Consider the following 22558-nt stretch of genomic DNA (forward strand, 5'->3'; position numbering starts at 1 on the left):
CGATAATATAGGCGTAAAATAATACAATTTTTATTTCGTTTACAATACTACGAAAGTTTATAGTTTCCTTGGGAAATTTATAAACTTGCGGTCCTTATTATTTTCCGGTGACATATCTAACGATAACTGTGATTGGTGCAAGCCAGCATTCCATCCCGTTTATTTTTAAATAAAAGCTTGCTACATACATAAACATAACAACAATTGCAAAATATACAAACATTAACTTATACATTTAAATAATAACCAAATCTCAAAAATAAATAATTAATCCAAACACCAATTTTGCCCAAAATATACAAAATAAATTTTAATACTTTTTTTTACAATTAATTTTGAAATAAATAATTAGCAAATATACAAAATAAATTTTAATACTTTTTTTTTACAATTAATTTCGAAATAAATAATCACCAAATATACAAAATAATTTTTCATCAATACTTTTACAGTCAATTTTGAAATAAATAATTACCAAATATACAAAAATACATGATCATCAATATTTTTTTTTATTAAATAATTATATGTATTGCAATCTCTTTACTTCAGATCATATTTCCATTGAAATACTACCTAATTAAAAATATTATATGTGATAAGCTAGTCTGCCTTTTTGGTATATTAAGCGCCTTAACGTTAAAACTTAAGGATATAATATTATTGCTCGCTAAATATATTAGCTAACTACATGCAAAACTCGTTGATGTTAATAATAAAAAAAATGTGGCCTTTTTATATACATACTTATATGTATTTACGTTACTCTTCCTCTATATAAAACTGATAACTTCTAACTAAATATAATACAATATTATGTAATTTAACAACAATTTTGTTGAGGAATATAAATATAGTATTATGATATAAATGGAACTAAACCCATGATTTAAATATATTATGCTTTTCCAGTGATCATTAATGAGGACTAACAATATTGCAACGCGTTTACACAAATTGTACTGTTGTCAATACAATTAAATACATATCAATATGAACATAGAAATACAATAGGCCTAAGATCTTCCATTACTATAAAGTGTAGTGATTACAAGCCTACAGGCCTTGTTTTTCTTTAAAATAACTCATGTGGCCACCAAATGAATACGAGCATATTTTCCGAAATTTCCCCGGGAAGAAAATAAAGTGATATTCTATAAGCTAGATTATTTAGGTGATCTTTTTATTTATGTTAATATTTATTATGGTATTTTTTATTGTTTTGACGAGGTAGCGTGAAGTGATAAACTAATATAACTAGGTATATTTAAAAGTTTTTTTATGACGTTGAATCTTTTACCTGACAATTACTTTAGCATTTTCTACGACTTTTAAAACCATGGTAAATAAAGTCTGTAACTTTCAAAATCAAATGAACCAGTTTTTGGTGCAGAGAGTATCATATCGATAGACTATGGAACAAAATCAATAATATGTAATATTTAGGTTAAAGTTGTTGTAAACGTTGTATCTTATCTCGTTCAAAAGCGAGTGCAATCTTTGAGGAATTTTATAAATCTCGTGACTTTTCCCGTTGCTAAATGAATTCCTTCAATACTAATTTTTCAATTATCTTAACATTATCGCACTTATTTCATTTCCATGTTTTTAATTATGCTTATATTACATTACGGAATTAAGGTGAACACACATGAACGATAAAGGTTTTATATCGGGTGTGTCGTTCACAATCACATTAAATGAAATGCGTTAATATACTGGTTAATATATGTTGATCAACACAAAGAATAAATAAAAATGCGTAAAAATAAAAATAAAATGATTTTTACAGTCACAAAAGTCAGTCATTACATACAACTGAAATTCTCCCTTGAAAACTGACAGCAGTCAACTGTTCAAAACATTCGATACTTCTAACTTTATCTCTGCTTTACACATGATTACTCCTGTGGTTAAACCACTGAATGGATTAGTTTATTTCTTTTACAATTCGCCATAGAATATCATAAAGTATATGCGATAGGATTTAATGTGATTGTGAACGACACACCCTGTATGAGATGTGATTCAAGGGTCAGATTCAATTGTCAACTCTAAAGACAAGACGAAAATAATGATAATACAAGGTCGGAAAAGATGTCATATTATATGATGTCTCTTGTTTTGTTTTATTATTCATAAATTTTGTTTGACCTTGACTTAAACAGAATTATGCATTTAAATGTGGCGTGCACTTGGAGAGGCCTATGTCCAGCAGTGGACTGCGATAGGCTGATGTTGATGATGATGCATTTAAATATGTTTTTAATATTGCTCAGCTTTGTTCAAATGTATATAAATAAATACATGTTTACTTTAGGTTAACAACCTAATTATTAATTAAGCATGTAGACTGATAACTTTAATATATCATTAAGAGTTGTATTTTTTAAGTATTTATACTTGAAGAGTAATTAATTGTTTTTACTTTTTCAGTGCTTGTGTGTTGAATATATCAATTGTGTTTGAACTGAAACTATTATATGGAAAATATTTACGCTAAATACAACTTTTTTTATCACAACGTGCCACAGTGATTACAATATGTAGACAGTTTGACTTTCACAAACTAATCGTGTATTTAATTAATTAATCAATCTTATTAAAGACCTAAGTATAAAGGATTTACTTACAAATCCTTGAAGAAAATCTTTCGCTTGATCGCTTATTCTTAAATAATTTATTAATTTCTATCTAACATCACACTGTATTTAATCGCTAAATATTCAAGTTTCCTTTTGTTACATGTATTATATAAGTTTAGCTAATTTGTAACGAATTACTATAATAAACAATTACAATAGTTTGCCACTAATATTGCGTAGATTACATAATTATAAGTTCTTATCATTTTAATGTATTTTCGTGTTCGTTTTGGTCGGAAATTATTTGCAGGAACCCAAACCTGTGATAAACTTATAACTGAGATAAGTCATTTTGTACGTTTTTGTGAATTTTAGTTTTTGCAACAATATTCAACATGCTTAAGCTACAACTGATCTATCGTCTGTCTTATAGACATAATCCTATCAAATTAATTTTAATAGTCTTTGAAATAATCAGTTATTTCGAGATCGTTGTTTATTTTAGAATTACGACGTCAACAGTTACTTACATGTTTTTTGTTTGTTCTTGCTTTAAAAAAAAATACAATTTGGACGTGAAATGATAACACCAACACGGTCGAAAAATATATCATTTATCGCTTGTTTTATACAGGTACTATCTTTTATTGTTTTTTCGTAGCGAGGTTTATTATTAAACTGAACTAAAGCGACAAGTTGGTTTCACGTGTTGACCATTAAAAATAAAGTCAAGTTAAAGTCTAACTAAGACATGAATAAAAAAAAAACATTTCTATATTTGTTACTTTGTTCACTAGATACGGTTAAACTTTTAGGGCAGTAACAACGAAACGAGGTTTCATTAAAGTACTAGCGAGGTATCCTCAATATTATGACGATGAGTGTACATTTCACACATTACGACAGCCCACTCAAAGTCTCATATTTCCTACGATCCCTTATAATATAAGTCTTTGAACCGTTATCAGGAAAAACGCTAGCCATACCTAATCTAGAAGTTTCTTTAAGTAGATTAACGAAATAATCGTACTTAGGGGATGTTATATCAATTTGGTCGACGTCAATTTTTAGAGAAGGTTTTTTGTACGGTGCTGTTTTGGTGTGCCAGACTAAGACCTTGGAGCAGTTTGAAGCTAGAGGTTCTATATCATTGAGTGTGAGGCCGAGGCTTACTAGGAACCTATCTTCCTCGTGGCCAGCGATGTACGGCATTGAAGCAGAGGGTTTGAGGTACTCTATGTTGATTGCGAAGCCCGCCATGTCAACTGGGTATGTACGGGAGCCGTGCCAAGAGTCGAAGAATGCCACAACCTGGAATTTTGAAGAGAAGATCTATTATAACAGAAAGTAGCACAATAGTACAATTAAATAGTGTTAAAAAAAGAATAGAATAATGGGTGATTGTTCTTCCATTACATAGAGAAATAAATTTATAAAGGACACTCGTGTAATTATATTAGGTATTACGTAATTCGCAAAGCAGATAACAATACGACAATTAGCAAAATAATTAAAAAATCGCACAGTTACTATACAGAAGCATTTATCAGTATTCAATAATGTATGAAATTCAAGTCATTCAGGATTGTTCCTAAATGTTTGCAAGGCTTGTGCTGAATGCTAATTGTATGTAGATAACAATTACCTAGAAATAATTGAAAAAAAAAGCTAGTATGTCATATAATAATAATATGGTTTTGATAGAATATGTTTACATTTATTCTTCCCAGAAATAACCCAGGAAGCGGTGGTGGAGAGCGGGCGTTTTTCGAGACTGTTCAAATCGTGCTATTTTTCAGCCTGATTTAAATAAATGCATTATGTTATGTATATTTGTCATAGTTACCTAGTTTTTAATGACTAACTATTAATTGTTAATTTGCTGCTATTGATTTATTATTACGATAAGCGCTTTTACACCTGAAGCATATTTTGAGACAAACAATACATCAGCACTTATTTAGAGATAAAAAAATTATTTCCAAAGTTGTGTAATAAAATATATTACATAAAAAATAGGTTACATATATAAAAATTAATGCCACTTTTCGTTGTACTTTCATAACTCAAGAACGGTCCCACCTATACAAATCAAAAGTTTAGGCTTTGTTTGGCCTATTTAGTAGATGGTTTATGTGAAGTTCTTCATTTATCACATTTTCTATACTAATATTATAAAGAGGAAAACTTTGTTTGGTTGTGATGGATAAACTCAAAAACTACTGGACCGATTTTAAACATTCTTTCACCATTAGAAAGCTATATTATATGCGAGTAACATAGGCTATATTTTATCCCGGTGCGGGCAGTAGCTCCCACGGGACGCGGTGAAACGGCGGGAAAACGGCTAGTTTGTAACAAAATGGTGGATTTTATACGAAGCAAAGCAATAGTTTAAAGTTAGTTTTAAATACTAAATTATAGAGACTTATTATACCTAATTAAGCTTGTTTACTACCTTATATAATGTGTAATACATATTTTTACACATTAGATTACAACGCCATGAGACATTTGAATTTATAATTTTCCTCAAGGGTCGTCCAACCCACTTGACACACGCGACAATTATAGCAAGTCAAAAACAATGGAGTAGGTCAACTGAATTAAATAACAGCCATGGTGAATGAAAAAAGTAGTGAGTCCGTCTTTTAGATAAAATAATGGACACGTATTTTTACTTTTCTCTCACAAACAACAACGAAGATACTATGTGATTGAATTTTGTTGTACGTCACTTTTAAGTATAAATTTTATATAAAAGTGACATCGCAAGCCCCACCCCCAACCTTCAATGATTTATATAAAAAATACGTATCCAACATTTTTTGATAACCTCAAGACGGACTAATCAGAATCACTATTTTTCAACTGTCCTTAAGCCTATTGAATTGAAGTAGCATAGCAGGGGAGGTAAATGGGTTGAGGGGGTCAGATATAGCCTAAAATACGTAGACGATAGATCGGCCCCGAAGGTGGTGCTAAAACGGGATCAAAAAGCAATTTTTAATAAAGCATAGTCTCGCGGCGATGTCTATTTCAGGAGTTTTAAATACAGATACAGATCTTTTCTGTTTTAAAGGTCAGGTGCAGATCTATTTCCAAGATTTATCAGAGGCAGTCGCGTAATGAAAAACACTGATACTCAGCTGCATGCAGGCTGCAAGGCTACATTGAAATAGATTAAAAAAGCGAGGCAAATGAGATGATAATAATCAGTATAGTGATTGAGCATAGCATGCAGGTATATCATAGGTGCTATTTTTATAGTACGTAACCAGTTACAACATGAAATGGGGACGCGAGGTGTCTGCAATCGCATCCCTCTTCTATATTCTATAAATATGATACGATACGAAGCAATGTAATATGAATAAAGTCGCAGGTTTTTGCAGCAAAGCTTAGTGTGATCTTCCATAAAGTCTAAACTACAACACAACATCGCAGATAAAAGCTCTGTAAATGTAGACTAGAAAAAGATGTTTGAAAATTCTAAGACGCAGGCAAAAAACTACAACGACAAAAAGTAAGAAAATTCTACAAACCTTTCCATCTTTAACAATTGGCGTAGAAACTCCATAGCTTCCGATCAGGCCCACAGGGAACATAGAAACCTTCTTCGTCTGCCGAATCTCATCAAAGAGTTTGAGGTCAACGGTATTATCGTCATCACCGAAGTATAGGACTCCTTCGCGCACATTGTCTCTGAGCCAGCCCAAAGCTGCACGGCGGTTGGACACTCCTCGGGGGAAATTCTTTTCTTTGTACGCAAAAGGCTTTGGGCTGGAAATGTGGGTGTATGGCAGACCTGAACGCCTAGAATGAGATGTTTCATTTATGTTTTCATTATTTAAATAAATCTATACTAACATTATAAAGAGTATGTAGGGAGGAGTAGGAGTTTGTATGTAGGGAGTAATCTTTGGAACCGGTGACCGGATTGTTCCTGACTGCCGTAGGCTATATTTTATCCCGGTTCGGGCATTGGGCAGTAGTCCGAACGGGACGCGGGTGAAACCGAGGGAATAAAATGCTTTCGTCTTCCAATTTCATGCAGTATATTTTCAACAGACATCAGAGACCATCATATCAAATCAAAAATCATTTTCTAGCAATATACTTTGCGAGAATTTTTGAGGTTATCATTCAAACTGTTTAAAATTAATGAAAAACAAAAGATACTAACTTGAGTATTTCCAAAACGATGTCAGAGCAGATTGGCTGGTCGTCGGCCACGATCCAGTGTATCCGGGGCACGTGCATCAAGGTATGTGCCAATCTGGTGAGCTCCGGCACCTGAGCTGGTCGAGGGTACGTCGGCGTTACGAAGTATATCATCTTCAAGTCCGAGGTCTTGTTCAGATGGTTCCTCTCATCTTTGAAGTTCTCGTAACATAGTTTGTTTTTCACCTTCAAGGGTATGCCTTGGGCTTCGCCGGAACTGCGCAAAGATAAAAAGACTGGGTTAATTTTTATTTAAGTTATAGTTTTGTGCCTTATGTGATGTTATCGAAAATGATTTATTTTATGGAAGTGACAACTATGACAAAAATCTAACTACGATTATGTAGACTTGACATGATGTAGCACAAACGCATTGGTAGTAGGTACGTAGATTATAACATGAATAGGTAGGAAAAAGCTATTTTACGCATCAAGTGATAAATATGACTCATCGTCAGGTAGCAAACATAGTTAACAGGAAAGTTTTCCTCAATGCGATATTTTCGTATTATCCCCTGGGTCATAATATTGTGTTGAATTCAGGCACGTATCACGTGAAAATTCTCTACTAATGACGCAATATCTAAAGCGGTTAATAGAATTCCATGACAAGAGCCACACTATGGTAATGAAGGCTGGATAAAGGAAAAAATAATAAAACAAATTGAGTGTCGTATCGACAAAGCTGCGCTTCACCGAGCAGACTGATAAAACCTACACAAAAAAAGATAGGTAGTATTTTATTAAAATTCCTCATGCACAGCTAATGAATGAAATTGCTTTTAGTTGATGACAGTGTTATCATTATTATTTGTGAACCATTAATAGACAAAACCCGACCTACAAAATGGTCACCCATCCTCGAACTGAAAGCGCCAAGCGTTGCTTAACCTCATGATCAATCGACCCGTGTAGGTATTTCTACTTAGCCAGGAGATAGGCACTCGATTTTAAAAAAAGACTATTCAATTGTTTTTTTTTTGCGTTATTTGCAACTGCATTTGTGTGCAAAAGTGAGTGCATGCGACCGCAAAGTTATTATCTTGGTACGTTCGTACTTCGTACTATCGAACTTTTGACATCGAATTTCCTGTAGTTTCGCTAGATGTGATCAACTTTGTGATGGCCTTTCATTGTTATCTTTCAATAGATTTTGTTGCAAGGTCAGTAGAATCGGGGATAATGATTGCTCTACCAATTTTCTGTAGTTTTTTATGAGACTACTGCCCATTTTCACCAACAAATACCTAAATTAAGGGATCCCCTAAGAGCATTTACGGAACACTTAATAAGAATTTCGTTTTTACCAAAGTGTAGTGAAGGTATCCCTTATCCATAGTTATTTATGTCAAAATTGGGAGAGACCTTATTCTAAGTGGCACTTAGATTAAGAGATTGTTGGTGAAAATGGGCATAAATACCTACATGATTTACTATTTTCCCTAATCAAATTAAGTTTGTTTAACAATTAATCAGAGCTTATCAGTAGTTAGTAGTTAACTCCTATTAAAATATAATTAAGCTATACCAGGAAAAAAAAAAACAAATGCGTGGACTCGCAAACTAAGAGACCTTTATGTGTGAACCATTTTAATCTATACGATTTTGCAAGAACATATTATTTTCAGTTGCACAGTATAACTTTCTCATTGATAGCTTGAAAACTATTGTACACCATTGTTTTTTTTAAGAGTGTCTATGGAGTTGCTTTCCGGTTCTAGCTTGACGTTTCGATAGAACTCTCATAGGCTTATTTGGAATAAAAAAAATAACTTTGACGGTAGTAAATATTATTTTATGGGAGTACTAAAATTTCTAATCCCACAAAATATCTCATCATCTGCCTAGCCTTTTCCCAATTATATAAAGCTCGTTTTCTAGTTTACGTAACAACCGGAGTTTAACATAGCAGTAGCATATCTGACCTCCTCAACCCAGTTACCCGGGCAACCCAATGGATAAGACTGGTTGTCCTTCCGGTTTCTGATTACCCGTAACTGCCAAAAATGATGATTGATGATGATGATTCATATCTAACAAAATATGTAACTACAGTTCATTATTAAGAGGAAAACAAATTAGCAACAGTTAAGATTTGATTAGTCACTGCAGCTGTGACTAATCAGGCTAGACTACAATCATGTATTTTATAATAAGCTTATTAGATAATCATTGCTAACATAATATGCAATAGGGAAAATTATTATCTTATTTTGGGTATGGAATAACCACTTTTGAAGTACCTACATGAAAATATTGACAATGATGCCTCTTTTTTATGTCCATGATAAGATTAATGTAGTAATTAAAAATTACAACTGTTTTGATGTGTTTGGAGTATATCAGACAAAACGGATAAAACAGGAAGAGGCACTCATGGACAAGATAATATCTGAAAGCTTGTACGTTTTTCTGTTTTCAATGTCAAATTCAAAGAGGCCATGGAACTACAAAAAAAAAAAATATCATACACTAAAATAAAAATAAATAGATTTGAAATAAACTAAAATAAAAAAGATTAATGTAATGAAAATTAACACTATTTCTGTACTATAAATTGCATTTTTTTCACTTACAAAAACACAGTAGCACTTTCTTTTTGATAGAGAAAGATGCTATTAATAACTGCTTTCATTTCATTTGTTGTAAGATCAAAAATGAAAATAAATGTGTACCTAGTAAATGACCTGTATTTATTTAAAATGAAATACCTACATAAGTATTCTATGTTGTATTCTGTACCACATACAAAATCAATAAACTAGTCTCAAATAAGGAATCTATTATTAAACAGACCACACAACCATAATTTGATACAAAATTTTATAAGATCACATGAAGTACATATAATATACATATGCACCTACATTATGCTCACTAAGCTTAATTTATATATTTTTCCTCATAGAAGTGAATAAGTATTTATTTTTGTTACATCTTTACAACAAATGAGAATTTTAAACTTACAGATGAATAACATAATTATTTAAACAGATTACAGATACAAATTGTTAATTACAAGTTTCCACATTCGGGGGATGAATAAAGATAGGTCTTCAAGTTATTATTATATTTAGTACAAATAATTTATAAACATTTTTTTACTTCTGTAAATTCTTTGCAATGTTCAATGAGATAAGATAAAGGAGATGGAATTTGTTTTATTTTAAGCATTAATGGCACATAATTAAAATTTACGATATAATTATTAAAAAGTATATGCAAAATATAATTAATCCATAGCTCTAGTTTGCCCTGAACTTAAGTAATCTATGTGAGATTTGTATGTTATGTAAATTAATTAAATATGTGGTCTGAAGTTAATAACTTTATTCACTGATACTATACAACAAATATTTATAATTTATGGGGATTTAAACGCGATAATATATAAAGAAACGATAACTTTATAAGTCCCGATTATTTATAGTTATGCGTACAAATAACGAAAGTTTAAAAAACCTTTACTATTCTTACAAACAACTTTAACTAAACAAAAAAACACTGCCTTGATAATAATGCGCTACTACGTAATATTAAATATCTAATTAATACGGCCTACAGTCCATGACATTAAGTTATTTGAAACTATTATAATAAATACTTACCTTACAATTTCCATGTTGGCCCAGAAGAAAACGAAAACTATTGCACTTAAAATTAACGCCATCGCAAATGTTTTTTTAAACAAATTAACAGATTTCATTATATATTTAAAAGTACCTGTTACAATAAAACAACTTTATTTTAAAATATTTTTTCACACTAGCTAAGTTTTTAGAACATTATATGTTTATTTTTAAGCATGATTCCACTAACGTTTTAGACAAAACATGGAAATCCCACGCACGCTCTGCAAATAATAAATGTACTTAGCCATTTAGCGTAATTTTAATTTCTGAATTTTCTGATTCTGATTCTGTCATGACACCTATCAATTGAGGATGTCAATTGCCAACAACAAAAAATAATTATCGACACATTTTGTTTTTGTAGCTGTGCCGTGGAGATTATGAAATTGTGTATGTAATTATTTTTGTTTAGGTATATTTGAAGTCTTGAGGCCAAAATGGTTCACTATCGATCGACATGACGAACGGAGCTATTTATCTAAAGATCATTTCAGCTATCCATCTCTAAGGAGGACCCTAGACGGTCAATATAATTGCGCAACATTATACATTAAAACTATTGATTGCTAAAAATAATTCCACAATTTTTAATAATATCCACTCAATGTTTCCCACAAATGTCAATTTTTCAAAATATCGAATACTGCGCAATTAAATTGACCGTCTGGGAAGTGCCTTATAATAAAATGACCAAGGAGTTTGAGTATGGAGGTTAAGCTCAGAAACAATGAACTCCTTTAAAAATGTGTTCTCAAATGTAAATGTGTTTTTTGTATTATACTTACTGCACACTATACATATATACAAACTTAAGCTACTTATCTTTATACAAAACTAAAAATAAAATACTATATACAAAATGTATATAAACATAAAACATAATATAAAAGAGCATCGATCAGGCGTCGAAGTATTCCTCCGCATCACTGTCCTGTTTTTTGTATATACGTGACAACACTCGACATTCATTACACTCTCATTTTTAACGCAATGGTTATTTATTGCGCTTGTTTATTTAGAACTTGGTATCCAGTTCCAACCAGCATTATGGTATTCTTGGCCACAGTTCCTCTGAGCAACATGAAGTATCCCCAAAATAATTGATTAATTTTGTTCCTTATGTTGGCTGTTTTGATTCGTTGTCAACAACTTCAGTGTGGTGTTCCGATAGTGATTGCGCGTAGTGTTATTGTTTTGTGGAAAAAATTGTGAAACTTAACTAAATCCTATACGATCAGTGAAAATTTTCGGTTTAGTTTTTATCTCTCTTCATCTATATTTATTTTTTTCGGGGAATATGGCATTCTTGAGCGACGTAAGTACAATTTTATGCTACATCAACATCAGTGTATAGGGCGGTACAATCGTGTGGCAATTGACAGCATTTCTTGAATTACAGCATTTTTTATCAATAAAAATGATGATAATTCGTTGACTAACAACATAATAAAGCTATTTGGTGCATAGTACGGGTCCACATTTCGTTTTGAGGGAAGATTTTCGATGGTATCGGATATGCATCCTCCATATTTTACTGCTACGTGCATGGTACCAACTACATAATGATAGTAGCTATAGAGGCTTTTTTTGCTTGTGTGCCCAATATTTTGTACATTTTCTCTTGCATCGGTGAGGAAATAAACATGAATTGGACTTTTCACGTCACGATTACATTATAACTGGCGTATTTTTGGTTAAAAAATATTTTTTTAATTATCATCAATCTGAACTATTATCAGCGTCTATAAAACTACTTCTGAAATTGAAAATTTGTGGTGTATTTGTGTAACAAGGCCAATAACACGACACTTGTCAGAGCTTCAATGAGGTCGACGCCAAAGCACGGCAGCCTCCAGGGGCAATTGTTACAATTAGCACTAGCTCTAAAATTACATAAATACTTCTATAAATCTATACTAATTAATTGATTAAATAACAAACTTATCTGGGCTAATCAATATCAAGAGAAATCTAAATTGATTATATTGTTAAAGACATAACATGCCTTATTAGGACCTCTTTTGATTTGGGCCATACAGCACTCTGACTGCCTTTTTAATAATCATAGATGTCTAGGCACAAAAATTACACTTGTTCCTGGCTTGAATCCACACACACATACACATTCTTCAGGTTATGGTCACTAGATGGCGCCACTGGCAACACAAGATACATTTCAGCTGTGATGTCCTTTGTGATGGTGACAAAAGATACCGTCTTCCTATTGCACTCATTTTTGACTACATCTTATACAAGAATATAATAATTATATAGTTCAATGATTATGCAACATAGACTAATAACAGGGAATATAGCAATCATCCCTTAGGGAATGTATTCAGTAGCAAAAAGGAATATTTTGTTGTCAAAAAATCTCTAGTTTATATCAGAAAATATCTGAACTACAGTCATATTACAACAAATTCATAAACCCACATACAAAACACCTTAAACATTTGAATTGTAAGCTGCTATTGTTTCTTTTTTTGTGAGAAAATCAATTCTTATCTTCAAAATAACAAGGGAACATCAGAACAATTCATAAGTTAATAATTTCTGTGTGAATTTAAATTGTAAGGAAATCTGGTGATATTCCATCAATTAAGTAATATAACTGGGTCTTATTTGCTCATAGGCGTCAAAATCATAATATTTCAACATTCAGAATTATTACAGAACAATAATCAATTATTGAGCTTATGTTCAGCCATAAATTACATAAGTACATACTATTGTAATCGGAAAAACTTGAGTACTAGTACTAAGTACATGTAATAATTGTGTCAAGGAATGAATCTCGGCCATGGTGGCTTTTCTTGAGGAAATCTAGCTGCGCAAAGACAAATTATAAGCACAGCAACAGCACTCTCTTATTCTCTCACTGTTGAACTTTGGGCCTGATGGTTCGTGTGAACAAACAAATGTTTAACCAGTGTGACGTTTCATAGGAGACTGTGAAGGCCTTTTTAAAATAAAAACATTTGATTTTGACACAAACCTCGTTAAAGATTCACTCTCATAATCTGTTTGGACTATGGAATCGACATCTAACAGAACTTGAGAAAGATCAGCCACAGGACAGACATTTACAGGCTCTCAGATCAGATGCATCTGGTTAGATTGGAAGCCGGCCAAAACTTAGTTGGTTAAAGGGCTAGGCAGATCATGATGAGCACTGGGGTGTAGTCTAATACCAGATTTGTGAAAGTTTTTTATAAACCTACACAGCTATTTCAACTTGAACCCAGAATCAAAATACATAACACCAAGCATAGCAGCCGTGCTTCCAAACATTTACTAAACTTCATTATTTACCAGATTATCAATTTATCATCACTTTCATCTTATAGGATGTAAGAATGTATGACAATTTTCGTTGTAATTTTATAAGTCAAGAATAAGCTCACCTATCCAAACCAAATGTTTAGGCTTTGTTTGGACTATTTTGCAGATGGTTTATGTGAAGTTAGCACAAAATTGGTTGAACAGTTCTTCATTTATAAGTAGCAAATGCTTACGTGGACCGCTATTTTTCTAGTAAATTTTTGAGTTATGAACTCAGTAAGCAGCAGATACATTAAATAAGGTTAATTACCCACAGTCACCAATGTATAGGATAAATTGTAGTAAGTAAGAGCCAAAAGTTCGAGTGAACTGTATAATTATTCAGTTCTCAATAGTAGCATTTTCAAAATCATGTTTTAAATCTTTATCCAATAGTGAATTATGTAGAGACTTCACACGTCCCTGTTAGAAAATTCACTTGAATATGTTCTTCATAAAATAATTCGGTTGTAGTATACAGTTGGGAAGTTTGATCATTACTGGGTCACAGCACTATAAACAACACACAAAAGTGCTTATCTAATAAGCTTATTTTCAATTTTGCTTCTGAGTTTGCCTTCAATGTAGTAAATAGTAGCTTCTGCCAGCAGTTTTACCCGTACCCGTGGTAACTTCTCCATGAACCTGGATAATAAGTAGACTATGGTCTTCCTCAATAAAATAGCCCATTTATTAACACTGTAAGCATTAAAATGGCCCCAATAGTTCCTGTGCTCCATCTGTACAATCAAACAAACTCTTCAGCTCTATAGTATTAGTATCATAGATGCGGCTCACAATAAAAAAATATTTGTGGTAGTCATATTGCTTTATTCTGATAGTATCCACATGAAACATGAATTTTTATGCTCCAAAGATAGTTTTTACAAAAGTTGAAATATTTTCTTTTATGTTACTCATTTATAAGCTGCTTCTACTTCTTACACACCTATTATATCTTAAAAGAGTGATCACTTAAGCAACTTGAACTTAGTTAAACAAACTCTTTCCCAGATCAGAATGTGATTTGTATATCAAAAGTAGGTTTAAATTTAATTCCCATATAATTGTCATTGTCTTCCTATTAAATAGGTAATGTACAAATTCTTCAGCCATAACACTGAAGAATTGGTGGGAGGTCGTGTACTTTGTTAATATTGGCGTGAAAAAGTGCTATTTCAGTAAATTTTCACGTTGACTTTATTTTTATATAAACTAAACTTCCAGGATTGATATTTTATACTGCTATTATTAGTACCACTGTTCCATTTTCATTTTCTATTAATTACAAGTGATGTATTAATGGCTGTTAGCTTAATATCTGTGCAAAATAAACTATGTTTTGTCATCTCTGTTCAGGTTGAATGTGTTTCCAATAGTTTTGTTAAGTAAAACATTTATTTTTCTTATAAATGAGAGAGAATACTTCAATGTGGTGATTTTGTGGATAAAGTTAATAGTACAAGTAGCTTACCTACTCAATTCTTTCTCACAATTCTTCTCAATTTACTTGCCATACTTCTGTCGTTTTTATTCATAGATAGTATATTCATAAATAGGTACAAGAAATGACTTTGTATTTATAAAGATGTCATAAACAATCATGAATTAATAATTATACTATACCAGTATTTTGACATTTCTAAATATGTTATCACCAATCTAAAGTTAGAAACTATTAATAGCATGAGTACGGAAATACTTAATTAGATATTGACAATAGTATGAAAGCAATAATAGTATCCTTTTCCATTGGAAGCTACTTTTAGAAATTGCTACCACGTTCAGGTTTTTTTATTTTTCATAAAAATTGAAGGTTAACTTTGGACTTGAGAAAGTTCGAAGTTGTGGTGGCCTAGTGGGTAAAGGACCAAACCGTGAGGTATCTAAGTCCAAAATTGTTTTCGATTTTAAAAGTTTTGTTAAATATAAATATCCTGATTGGTGTCATAACAAATGAGATGGTCCTCTGAAGCCTTAATAGGAACCTATTTTTTCCTTTCTATCTTATTTTACTGATAAATGATCCTAAAATGATCACATAAATGTACAAAATATTCTTCCTATGAACGTGTGACTGAAAGAGTCAGGTATTAGTGCAAAGCTCTATAAATTAGGATTAGAGGTATGGCGTCCGTGCCAATTGTGGTAGATAACACTATTGTAGAGAAATGGAATCGTCGCCAGTGTCCGTCTATAGGTTAGATTACGCAAATCTAGTTTATCACGATGTGTCCTCATAGATTTGAGAGCTTAGTTTGTCCCTAACTAGATTTGTCATTGGGGGTTAGAAGGGGGGATTAAGCATTGGCCACATTTAGTGACAGTAGGAATAAGCTGGAAATAAATAATATAACCATGTTTGTCTTTTTGAATGACATATTTAATGTAATAAAATGTCACACCGATCAGAGAGTTTCCAACTACCATAGCTCTTGTTATCTTGTGTTCACGAAACTCAAGATTAAGCTTACCAGTGGCCTCTGCGCCCGACCATATTGTTTTCGTTTTAGTCGTCATCCAAGGATCCCAGCGCTATGTTAAATAACCTTTTAAGGTCCACAAGACCATCACATCGGATAATAATTGCTGAAATACATCTTGTAATTAGTTAATTAAAATTGTACCGGCCGTAAAAGTCTCGCCGATCAGAGTTTTCAACCACCATGGTTCTTGTCTTGTTTTTTCGGGAACCCGAGATTGCTCTTACCGGTGGCCGCTGCGCCCCACCGCTCATCCATATTGTTTTCGTAGCTTTATGGTAAACAACCTTTAAAGTTTCTCGAAAATTGGGCCATCACATCGGGTAATTATTTTTGCAATTCATCTTGTAATTTCGGACTTAGTTTCAAAACTTTGCCTATAGATTCTAGACATGTGGTCTAGACTTACTCGTGGAACCAATTTATCAAAGTTCACGGCACATTATAAGATATTGAACGTGTCAGTCACCAGCAAGTGGCATCATCACGTGTCGTGCATCAGGCTGGAGTGCAGTATCATTCTATTATTGCACCCACTTGCAGTCCCCCTGCACTCGACGCCCTGCCTTGAGAGCCAGTTAGAGCAATCATGACACTCAAGGCGTTCACAGCATCAATCCAAGAAATTAAATAATATACTATGAGATGCAAATTATCCTAACACGAGTGCTGTCTTCCTGCTCTTGTCATTTAACACTGCACACGTTTCCAAAGTCGTAGACACGTGTAATGGTTTTCAGGGTGTTTTGATCGATATTTAATTTAAGGTCATTACGGTGACCTGTTGTAATGTTATCTCTAAGAAGCGTGGTAGACAAAAAATAATTACGGGGTAACTTCACTATGTTAAGGTATTATTATCATGAAATCTTATACAAGACTAATGTCCCGTTTAAAATATCATAGTTCTGCGATATGACAGTAAAGTTCTTAACTGTCTGACGCGGGATTTGGAAAGAGGCTTCAGAACTTCCGAAGTTTCAAGATGATGTCAGACTACTTCAACCTAGTTGTGTTTCTCGGAATTGAAACATAACTTTGTAAATAAGTACCACTGCAGAAGTCAGATGAGATGGGAAAATTAATTTTGCAGTTTTTAAATGACGTGTTTTATTTAAGCCTTAATTAGTAAGGTTATACCTGAATGATTTTGTTTATGTACAGTATAGATCTATTCGATACTAGCTGGTGCCCGCGACTTCGTCTGCGCAGGTTTAGTATTTCGAACAATATGTTTACAAATTGTAGCCTATGTCTTATTCTGATGTATAAGCTATATTATTGTAAAGTTTCATTAAAATCCATTCAGTAGTTTTTGCGTGAAAGAGTAACAAACATCCATACATCCATACATACAAACTTTCGCGTTTATAATATTAGTAGGATTGATCAGCATAGTAGATAAAAAAATGAAAAGCTCCAATATTTTCCGTTCATTTGTTACTTGACACAGTTACCATTTACTATCTGGTTTCATGAAACTGGTTTAAATGTGTCAATAGACAACCTCACTCGACGGAAGCTGAAATGGTTTTAACTTTTAATTGGATAGATTTTGTAGGAACGATCTTCAGATTTATCATTCAATGATGAAAAACTTTTAGAACACGGTAGCGGCGTTTGGGCTCAATAATTGGCTATTGGCCTACTAAAATATTGTTAACAATCTCAGCGATTTGGGACATTGGTCATTCAGTGGTTGACACAATTGACAAAATACTAGCCGTTGGTTTTACCTTCTGCTTTTTGGAAGTCTTAAGAGTATTAACTTGTTATGCATGTGTAAAACTAATTAAGTAAGTGCTATCTGGACACTCACACAAAATAGCACCATCCTATAAAAGATTTTATAACTTATGAAAATTTAGAACTTATATGTTTTGTCTGTGAGAGAGGAAGTCGAGTTTTTCCTATAAACATATTCAACAAGGTTAATGGTGCCATAGAACCGGTTGCAACATACTTGTCTTAACTTTGGTGCCATCCATAATGTGGTTTCAATCATCGGCTTGAGGTGAGTGTGTGGCCTACATTACAGCTTAGGTACTTTGTATGTTGAGTAAAGTTGGTAGGACTGGCCGTGTCTCGTGGATTCACCTGTGTCCCTGGGAAGTAGTTCCCCTACCTCAAAAGATAGAGCCTATGACACTCTCAAATAACGTGGTTTTCTATTGGAAAAATCGGTTATAACTCCAAAGTAACTTCACCTCTTCGCAACTTTGGATAGATTATGGATAATTACTAATTTTCCAACTATAAGATGTCCTGCACCCTGTACGTACGTAAAAACAGATGTCCGGTTGATACATTTATCTTTTTTAAAGGAATTTAATACCATTTGGGAATGCGAACGGACAAATAAACTATTCGGTGCTGTCAATATGAAAGGCATAATTAGAGCGGAATAAAAATAGAACAAAAATGGCCGCTAGCACCAATCCTCACTAAAACAAAGGCTATGTTATAGGAGTAACAAAAATATTTCAATTTAAGTCGTATCTCTACAGCTATACGTCAATTTCGCAGGTCCCGAACTTGTTACTTTCTGTTTTGGAATTCTTTTGAGAGTGGGACGTTTTTGAGCGTGCATAGGCGTCCAACGTAAGTAGGTCGTTGAAATGCATGCATTTTCCTTGATATTGCACTCGCACGATTGATGGATACAATATAGGGACGCTCGCCATGCGACGGCAAAGCTTCCACGTTCCAGATTGAGATTTTTACATATTGTTGTTTTACTAGCTTCCGTCGGCATTTTGGCCCGCTTCCTGTAGACATATTTCGCGTACTCAGATCAAAAGCCTAATATATCTTCCCTTAGTGGTCTATGGTTAAATCTGACCGGTGGTTTCTGAAATTAGCGCGTTAAACAAACTCTTGAGCTTAATAATACTAGTAAGAAGTATACATCTGTTATTACATGCGTCATACTGCAGCATGTAATGTCAAACTAGGACTATTTCATTCATACAAGTTCTGCATACCCGTCATACCGTGATCGCAAAGCAAAGTTCCGTGGGGTAACCCAGTTTTTGAAAACCACGAACACTGATAAAATCAACTTAAAATCCCAACGAAATGTTAATTGAAGAAGCCACATATGACCTAGTTATGTGATGTCCGTTTTTAGACTCTTCTTCACCATACGCGGACCAGCATACACTGCAAGCTCTTACTGAATACCAAATATGCACTGAAACGCATTTTAATCGTGAACAAACAAGAGACATAATCAGGGTTTACATGGAAACATGCTCGCCCTACGATAATTATGTTACGGACAGCCGAGTGCGACCACAATAGTGCAGTAATGCCGCCGAAATTAACGAAATAAAATTTTTTGGACGAACAGTTACATAAATGAATTATGAAAATTCCGTTTCGTGTCTGTAAAGAAATATGTTAAAGTTGGTTTATGTCGGATATTCGAAAAGTAGACAAACGTGTCTTTTGAACTTTGATTGGTTCTTTGGAATTAAGTACATATCGGGTGCAATTTGGTTAGTTCAGAAATAGGAAATAAATACATAGAAGAGAATTATGTATAAAATGAGATGAGCATAAATCACGACGCTATTCCTTTGGTTTTTCTACTGGTGTGCAAGAAAAAAGACTGGACTTGGTTTTGAAAGTGCGTTTTCATACTCTCCACGGCCGCGGAAGAGAAAATAAAGCTTTAATTTGAACCGAATTTTCGTCCGTCGCTTGCTGTCAGGAACTTACATTGATTGCACTCAGCCGACGCATACAGTAAAGCGCAGAACAGAGCTTTTTTCACAGAGTCAACATTATCCACATTAGCCCGATTAAACGTACATCCGTAATAAATTAACTCTACTGTGCTTCGAAGAGAAAAATTGGCTTGGTTTTGGGTCTATTTCGTGTAATCATGATATTTGACTATATTATACCACTATCATCATGTACACGATCGTAACTTTGCTTGTACTGTAAATACATATTGAGTTAATAGCACTTTCGTGGGTTTTCGATCTTAATTTATAAACGACTTTTAAAAACTGTCTGTAATTAAAACTATTTTGATTTAGACATTGCAAGGATTTTTTTTATGATATAGCTGCCATCGGCTGCTTAATACGCTTATTTATATGTTTACGCGAAGTACCTATACGGAAGTTATAGAATTAGCACACGTTAGACAAGCAATAAAGAAGACATATTCCTATACTTAAACTTTTACAGAACATAGCGTCAATTGCCACATGATCAATTTATAGTAAGGTTTTGAAAATATAAGAGCTCTTGTACACGACACGTTTTTTGTAAAAGGAAATTTTGCAGTTCCCTGACACCTTGTTCACAGCACCTTTTTATAGTGACCTATACAAAACTAAACGCCATTCCTATGCGATGAATTTACCGTAGAGTTTCACGGTAAAAATTTGCCGTGTACAGAAGGCCTAAGGGTCTACCCACATTTATCGAAGCGGTATCGGTTTAAGCCGAGTGCGTATCACCACAGTTACTCGACTTATCGTCCTCCTATACAAACGGCTTGTTTCGCCGTCGGCCCGCGTCGCAACGCGTCGTCCGAGCCGAGCCATACCATTTGCATCAATGGTATTAGTAACACCCGTATTACGTAGAAAGAAAGGCTTTTTTGACCGTATTAGCCGATTCCGCGTCGATAGATGTGGGTATACCCTAAAACATATGGTCCTCTGTGAAATCACAGCAACGGCACCCATCCGTATATGAAAAATATGTTTCATAGCCTGCTACCTAACATCTCCCCTTTAAACAAACCGTAGTGGTTAGGGTAACCGCTTACAGTGGCCAACCGCGTGCCGCCGGCACTATGCAAGCGAGCCACTCATAAAGTCCATATTATAATATATTTTTCGTGGTGACAAGATGCTTCCACCTCGCAGTCCGTGGATGGACTTATAAGCTTGTAACCCTCAGTTGCTTATGGTGAACTGGGACTGGGACCTGGCAGGCCACGCATGGTTCAAAGTCTGTACTACGACCTTTAGTGTTCTTTTACGATATCTGCAATACTGTGCACATCGCTGCGGCGTGTGATGAAAGCATGATGACACAACTTAATTACTATTATATTAATGTCAAAAAGCGCATTGCAATCAATCTTTAATTGACGACCATTTGTCGGTTTACGGTCTGCGTTTACCTATAATGAGCATAACAAGATAATTTTGTGCAGTCATCAAATTATTCGGACTGTTAAACAGGTGTCCCATTGTCATTATTGATTTAGTTAACTGACTCTACCTGTACTACGATGTAGATTTGAAATACGATATGTTAAATGTTTGTAAACACGTATTAAATAATTGCTGTTAAGTGCAATATTCGTGTTGATGGCAGTAGTTTCCCCATATGAGTGGACTGTTGTTATCTATACTCTTTCAAACCAGCCCAAAGCTTGGTACTCCATGTATCAGGTAAAGGGTCAAATGATGCTTCATTAAGGTGGAGAGAAAAAATGATGCCATTTATTCGAAAACATTTCGGAACTCCATTGACGAATCTGAGCATTCCGCTACGTCCTATCTGCTATCCCTTCGACCCAGTTGTATGTTTCGCGTCTACTCCACTCCGCGAACGTGGAAGATGTTGTGGAGTACATCGGATAGAAACCAGCTGGACTTTGAGAGTCGTGAAGCTGGGAGTCGACACATAGTCGTTCGTAGTACTTGGCCCGACTCAGCACATCGACATGCTCAAGGAACAGTCCTGGCCGAAGGGTGTCGTATTCCGGAGGTTTCGTGGGAGGCTACGTGACACTACAAACCGCAACACGAGCCGTCTCATTGTGTAAACTAATAGTGATGTGTAGTTAATATTATTTTATAAAAAATAAAAAAGGAAATATGCACAAACTGCAACACTTGTGAAGTTCTTAACATCATAGTAAAAATAGTTACAAGTGATTCATGCGACTGTATATAAACAATTTAAATACGTTTAAATTAACCAGTCTAGATATCGACATCCTAAAAATTTCATTTTCTCAATCTAAATCTAATATATAGCGTAAAAAAACTTCTCCTGATCGCTGCCAATCGACAATCGGAAGTGTGCCCATTAGGTTGGCGGCATTGCCTCGTTGTAGTCTAATTTTCAGCCCTTTGAGTCACAGAAAGTATCAAACGCTCGCTTCGCTATATCCTTGAAAAAGAGGTGTGCTCTCGGCCCCACGACCCTAGAGTTTCAACCCCAGATTTCGCAGAAATATAGTTGTCGATAAGGCTACTATATTTTCGCCGCTTGAGGTTCTCTGCCGCTGCAGCAGGCGAAAGAGTGTCGACATAGGTCGCATCCCACG

At 33.9% G+C, this 22558-nt stretch overlaps 2 protein-coding genes across 2 annotated transcripts in view; one reads left to right on the forward strand and one right to left on the reverse strand.

Moving 5' to 3' along the window:
• Positions 1-1783: 1783 nt before the first annotated feature.
• LOC110372481 (galactosylgalactosylxylosylprotein 3-beta-glucuronosyltransferase S) lies at positions 1784-10754 on the reverse strand. The gene is made up of 4 exons (XM_064036373.1): positions 10418-10754; positions 6772-7026; positions 6131-6401; positions 1784-3896 (listed from the first exon to the last, which is right to left on the reverse strand). Exons 1-4 carry the CDS (start codon positions 10513-10515, stop codon positions 3483-3485), a joined length of 1038 nt encoding a protein of 345 aa, XP_063892443.1. The 5' UTR covers positions 10516-10754; the 3' UTR covers positions 1784-3482.
• An 833-nt stretch (positions 10755-11587) lies between these two features.
• Positions 11588-22558, forward strand: part of LOC110372472 (uncharacterized) — a 41430-nt gene continuing 30459 nt past the window's right edge. Inside the window, exon 1 of the mRNA XM_064036370.1 lies at positions 11588-11756. The gene's annotated coding sequence lies outside the window, so the exon portion shown is untranslated. The remainder of the gene's footprint in view (positions 11757-22558) is intronic.

Source organism: Helicoverpa armigera, chromosome 1 (assembly GCF_030705265.1).
Source record: "Helicoverpa armigera isolate CAAS_96S chromosome 1, ASM3070526v1, whole genome shotgun sequence".
Taxonomy (NCBI): Eukaryota; Metazoa; Arthropoda; class Insecta; order Lepidoptera; family Noctuidae; genus Helicoverpa; species Helicoverpa armigera.

Coding starts and splice junctions, on each gene's coding strand:
- LOC110372481 (XM_064036373.1), bottom strand. CDS start 10,515: ATGAAATCTGTTAATTTGTTTAAAAAAACATTTGCGATGGCGTTAATT. Junction 6,402..6,771: donor ATCGTTTTGGAAATACTCAA/GTTAGTATCTTT, acceptor ATCTCATTCTAG/GCGTTCAGGTCTGCCATACA. Junction 3,897..6,130: donor CAATTGTTAAAGATGGAAAG/GTTTGTAGAATT, acceptor TCAAAATTCCAG/GTTGTGGCATTCTTCGACTC.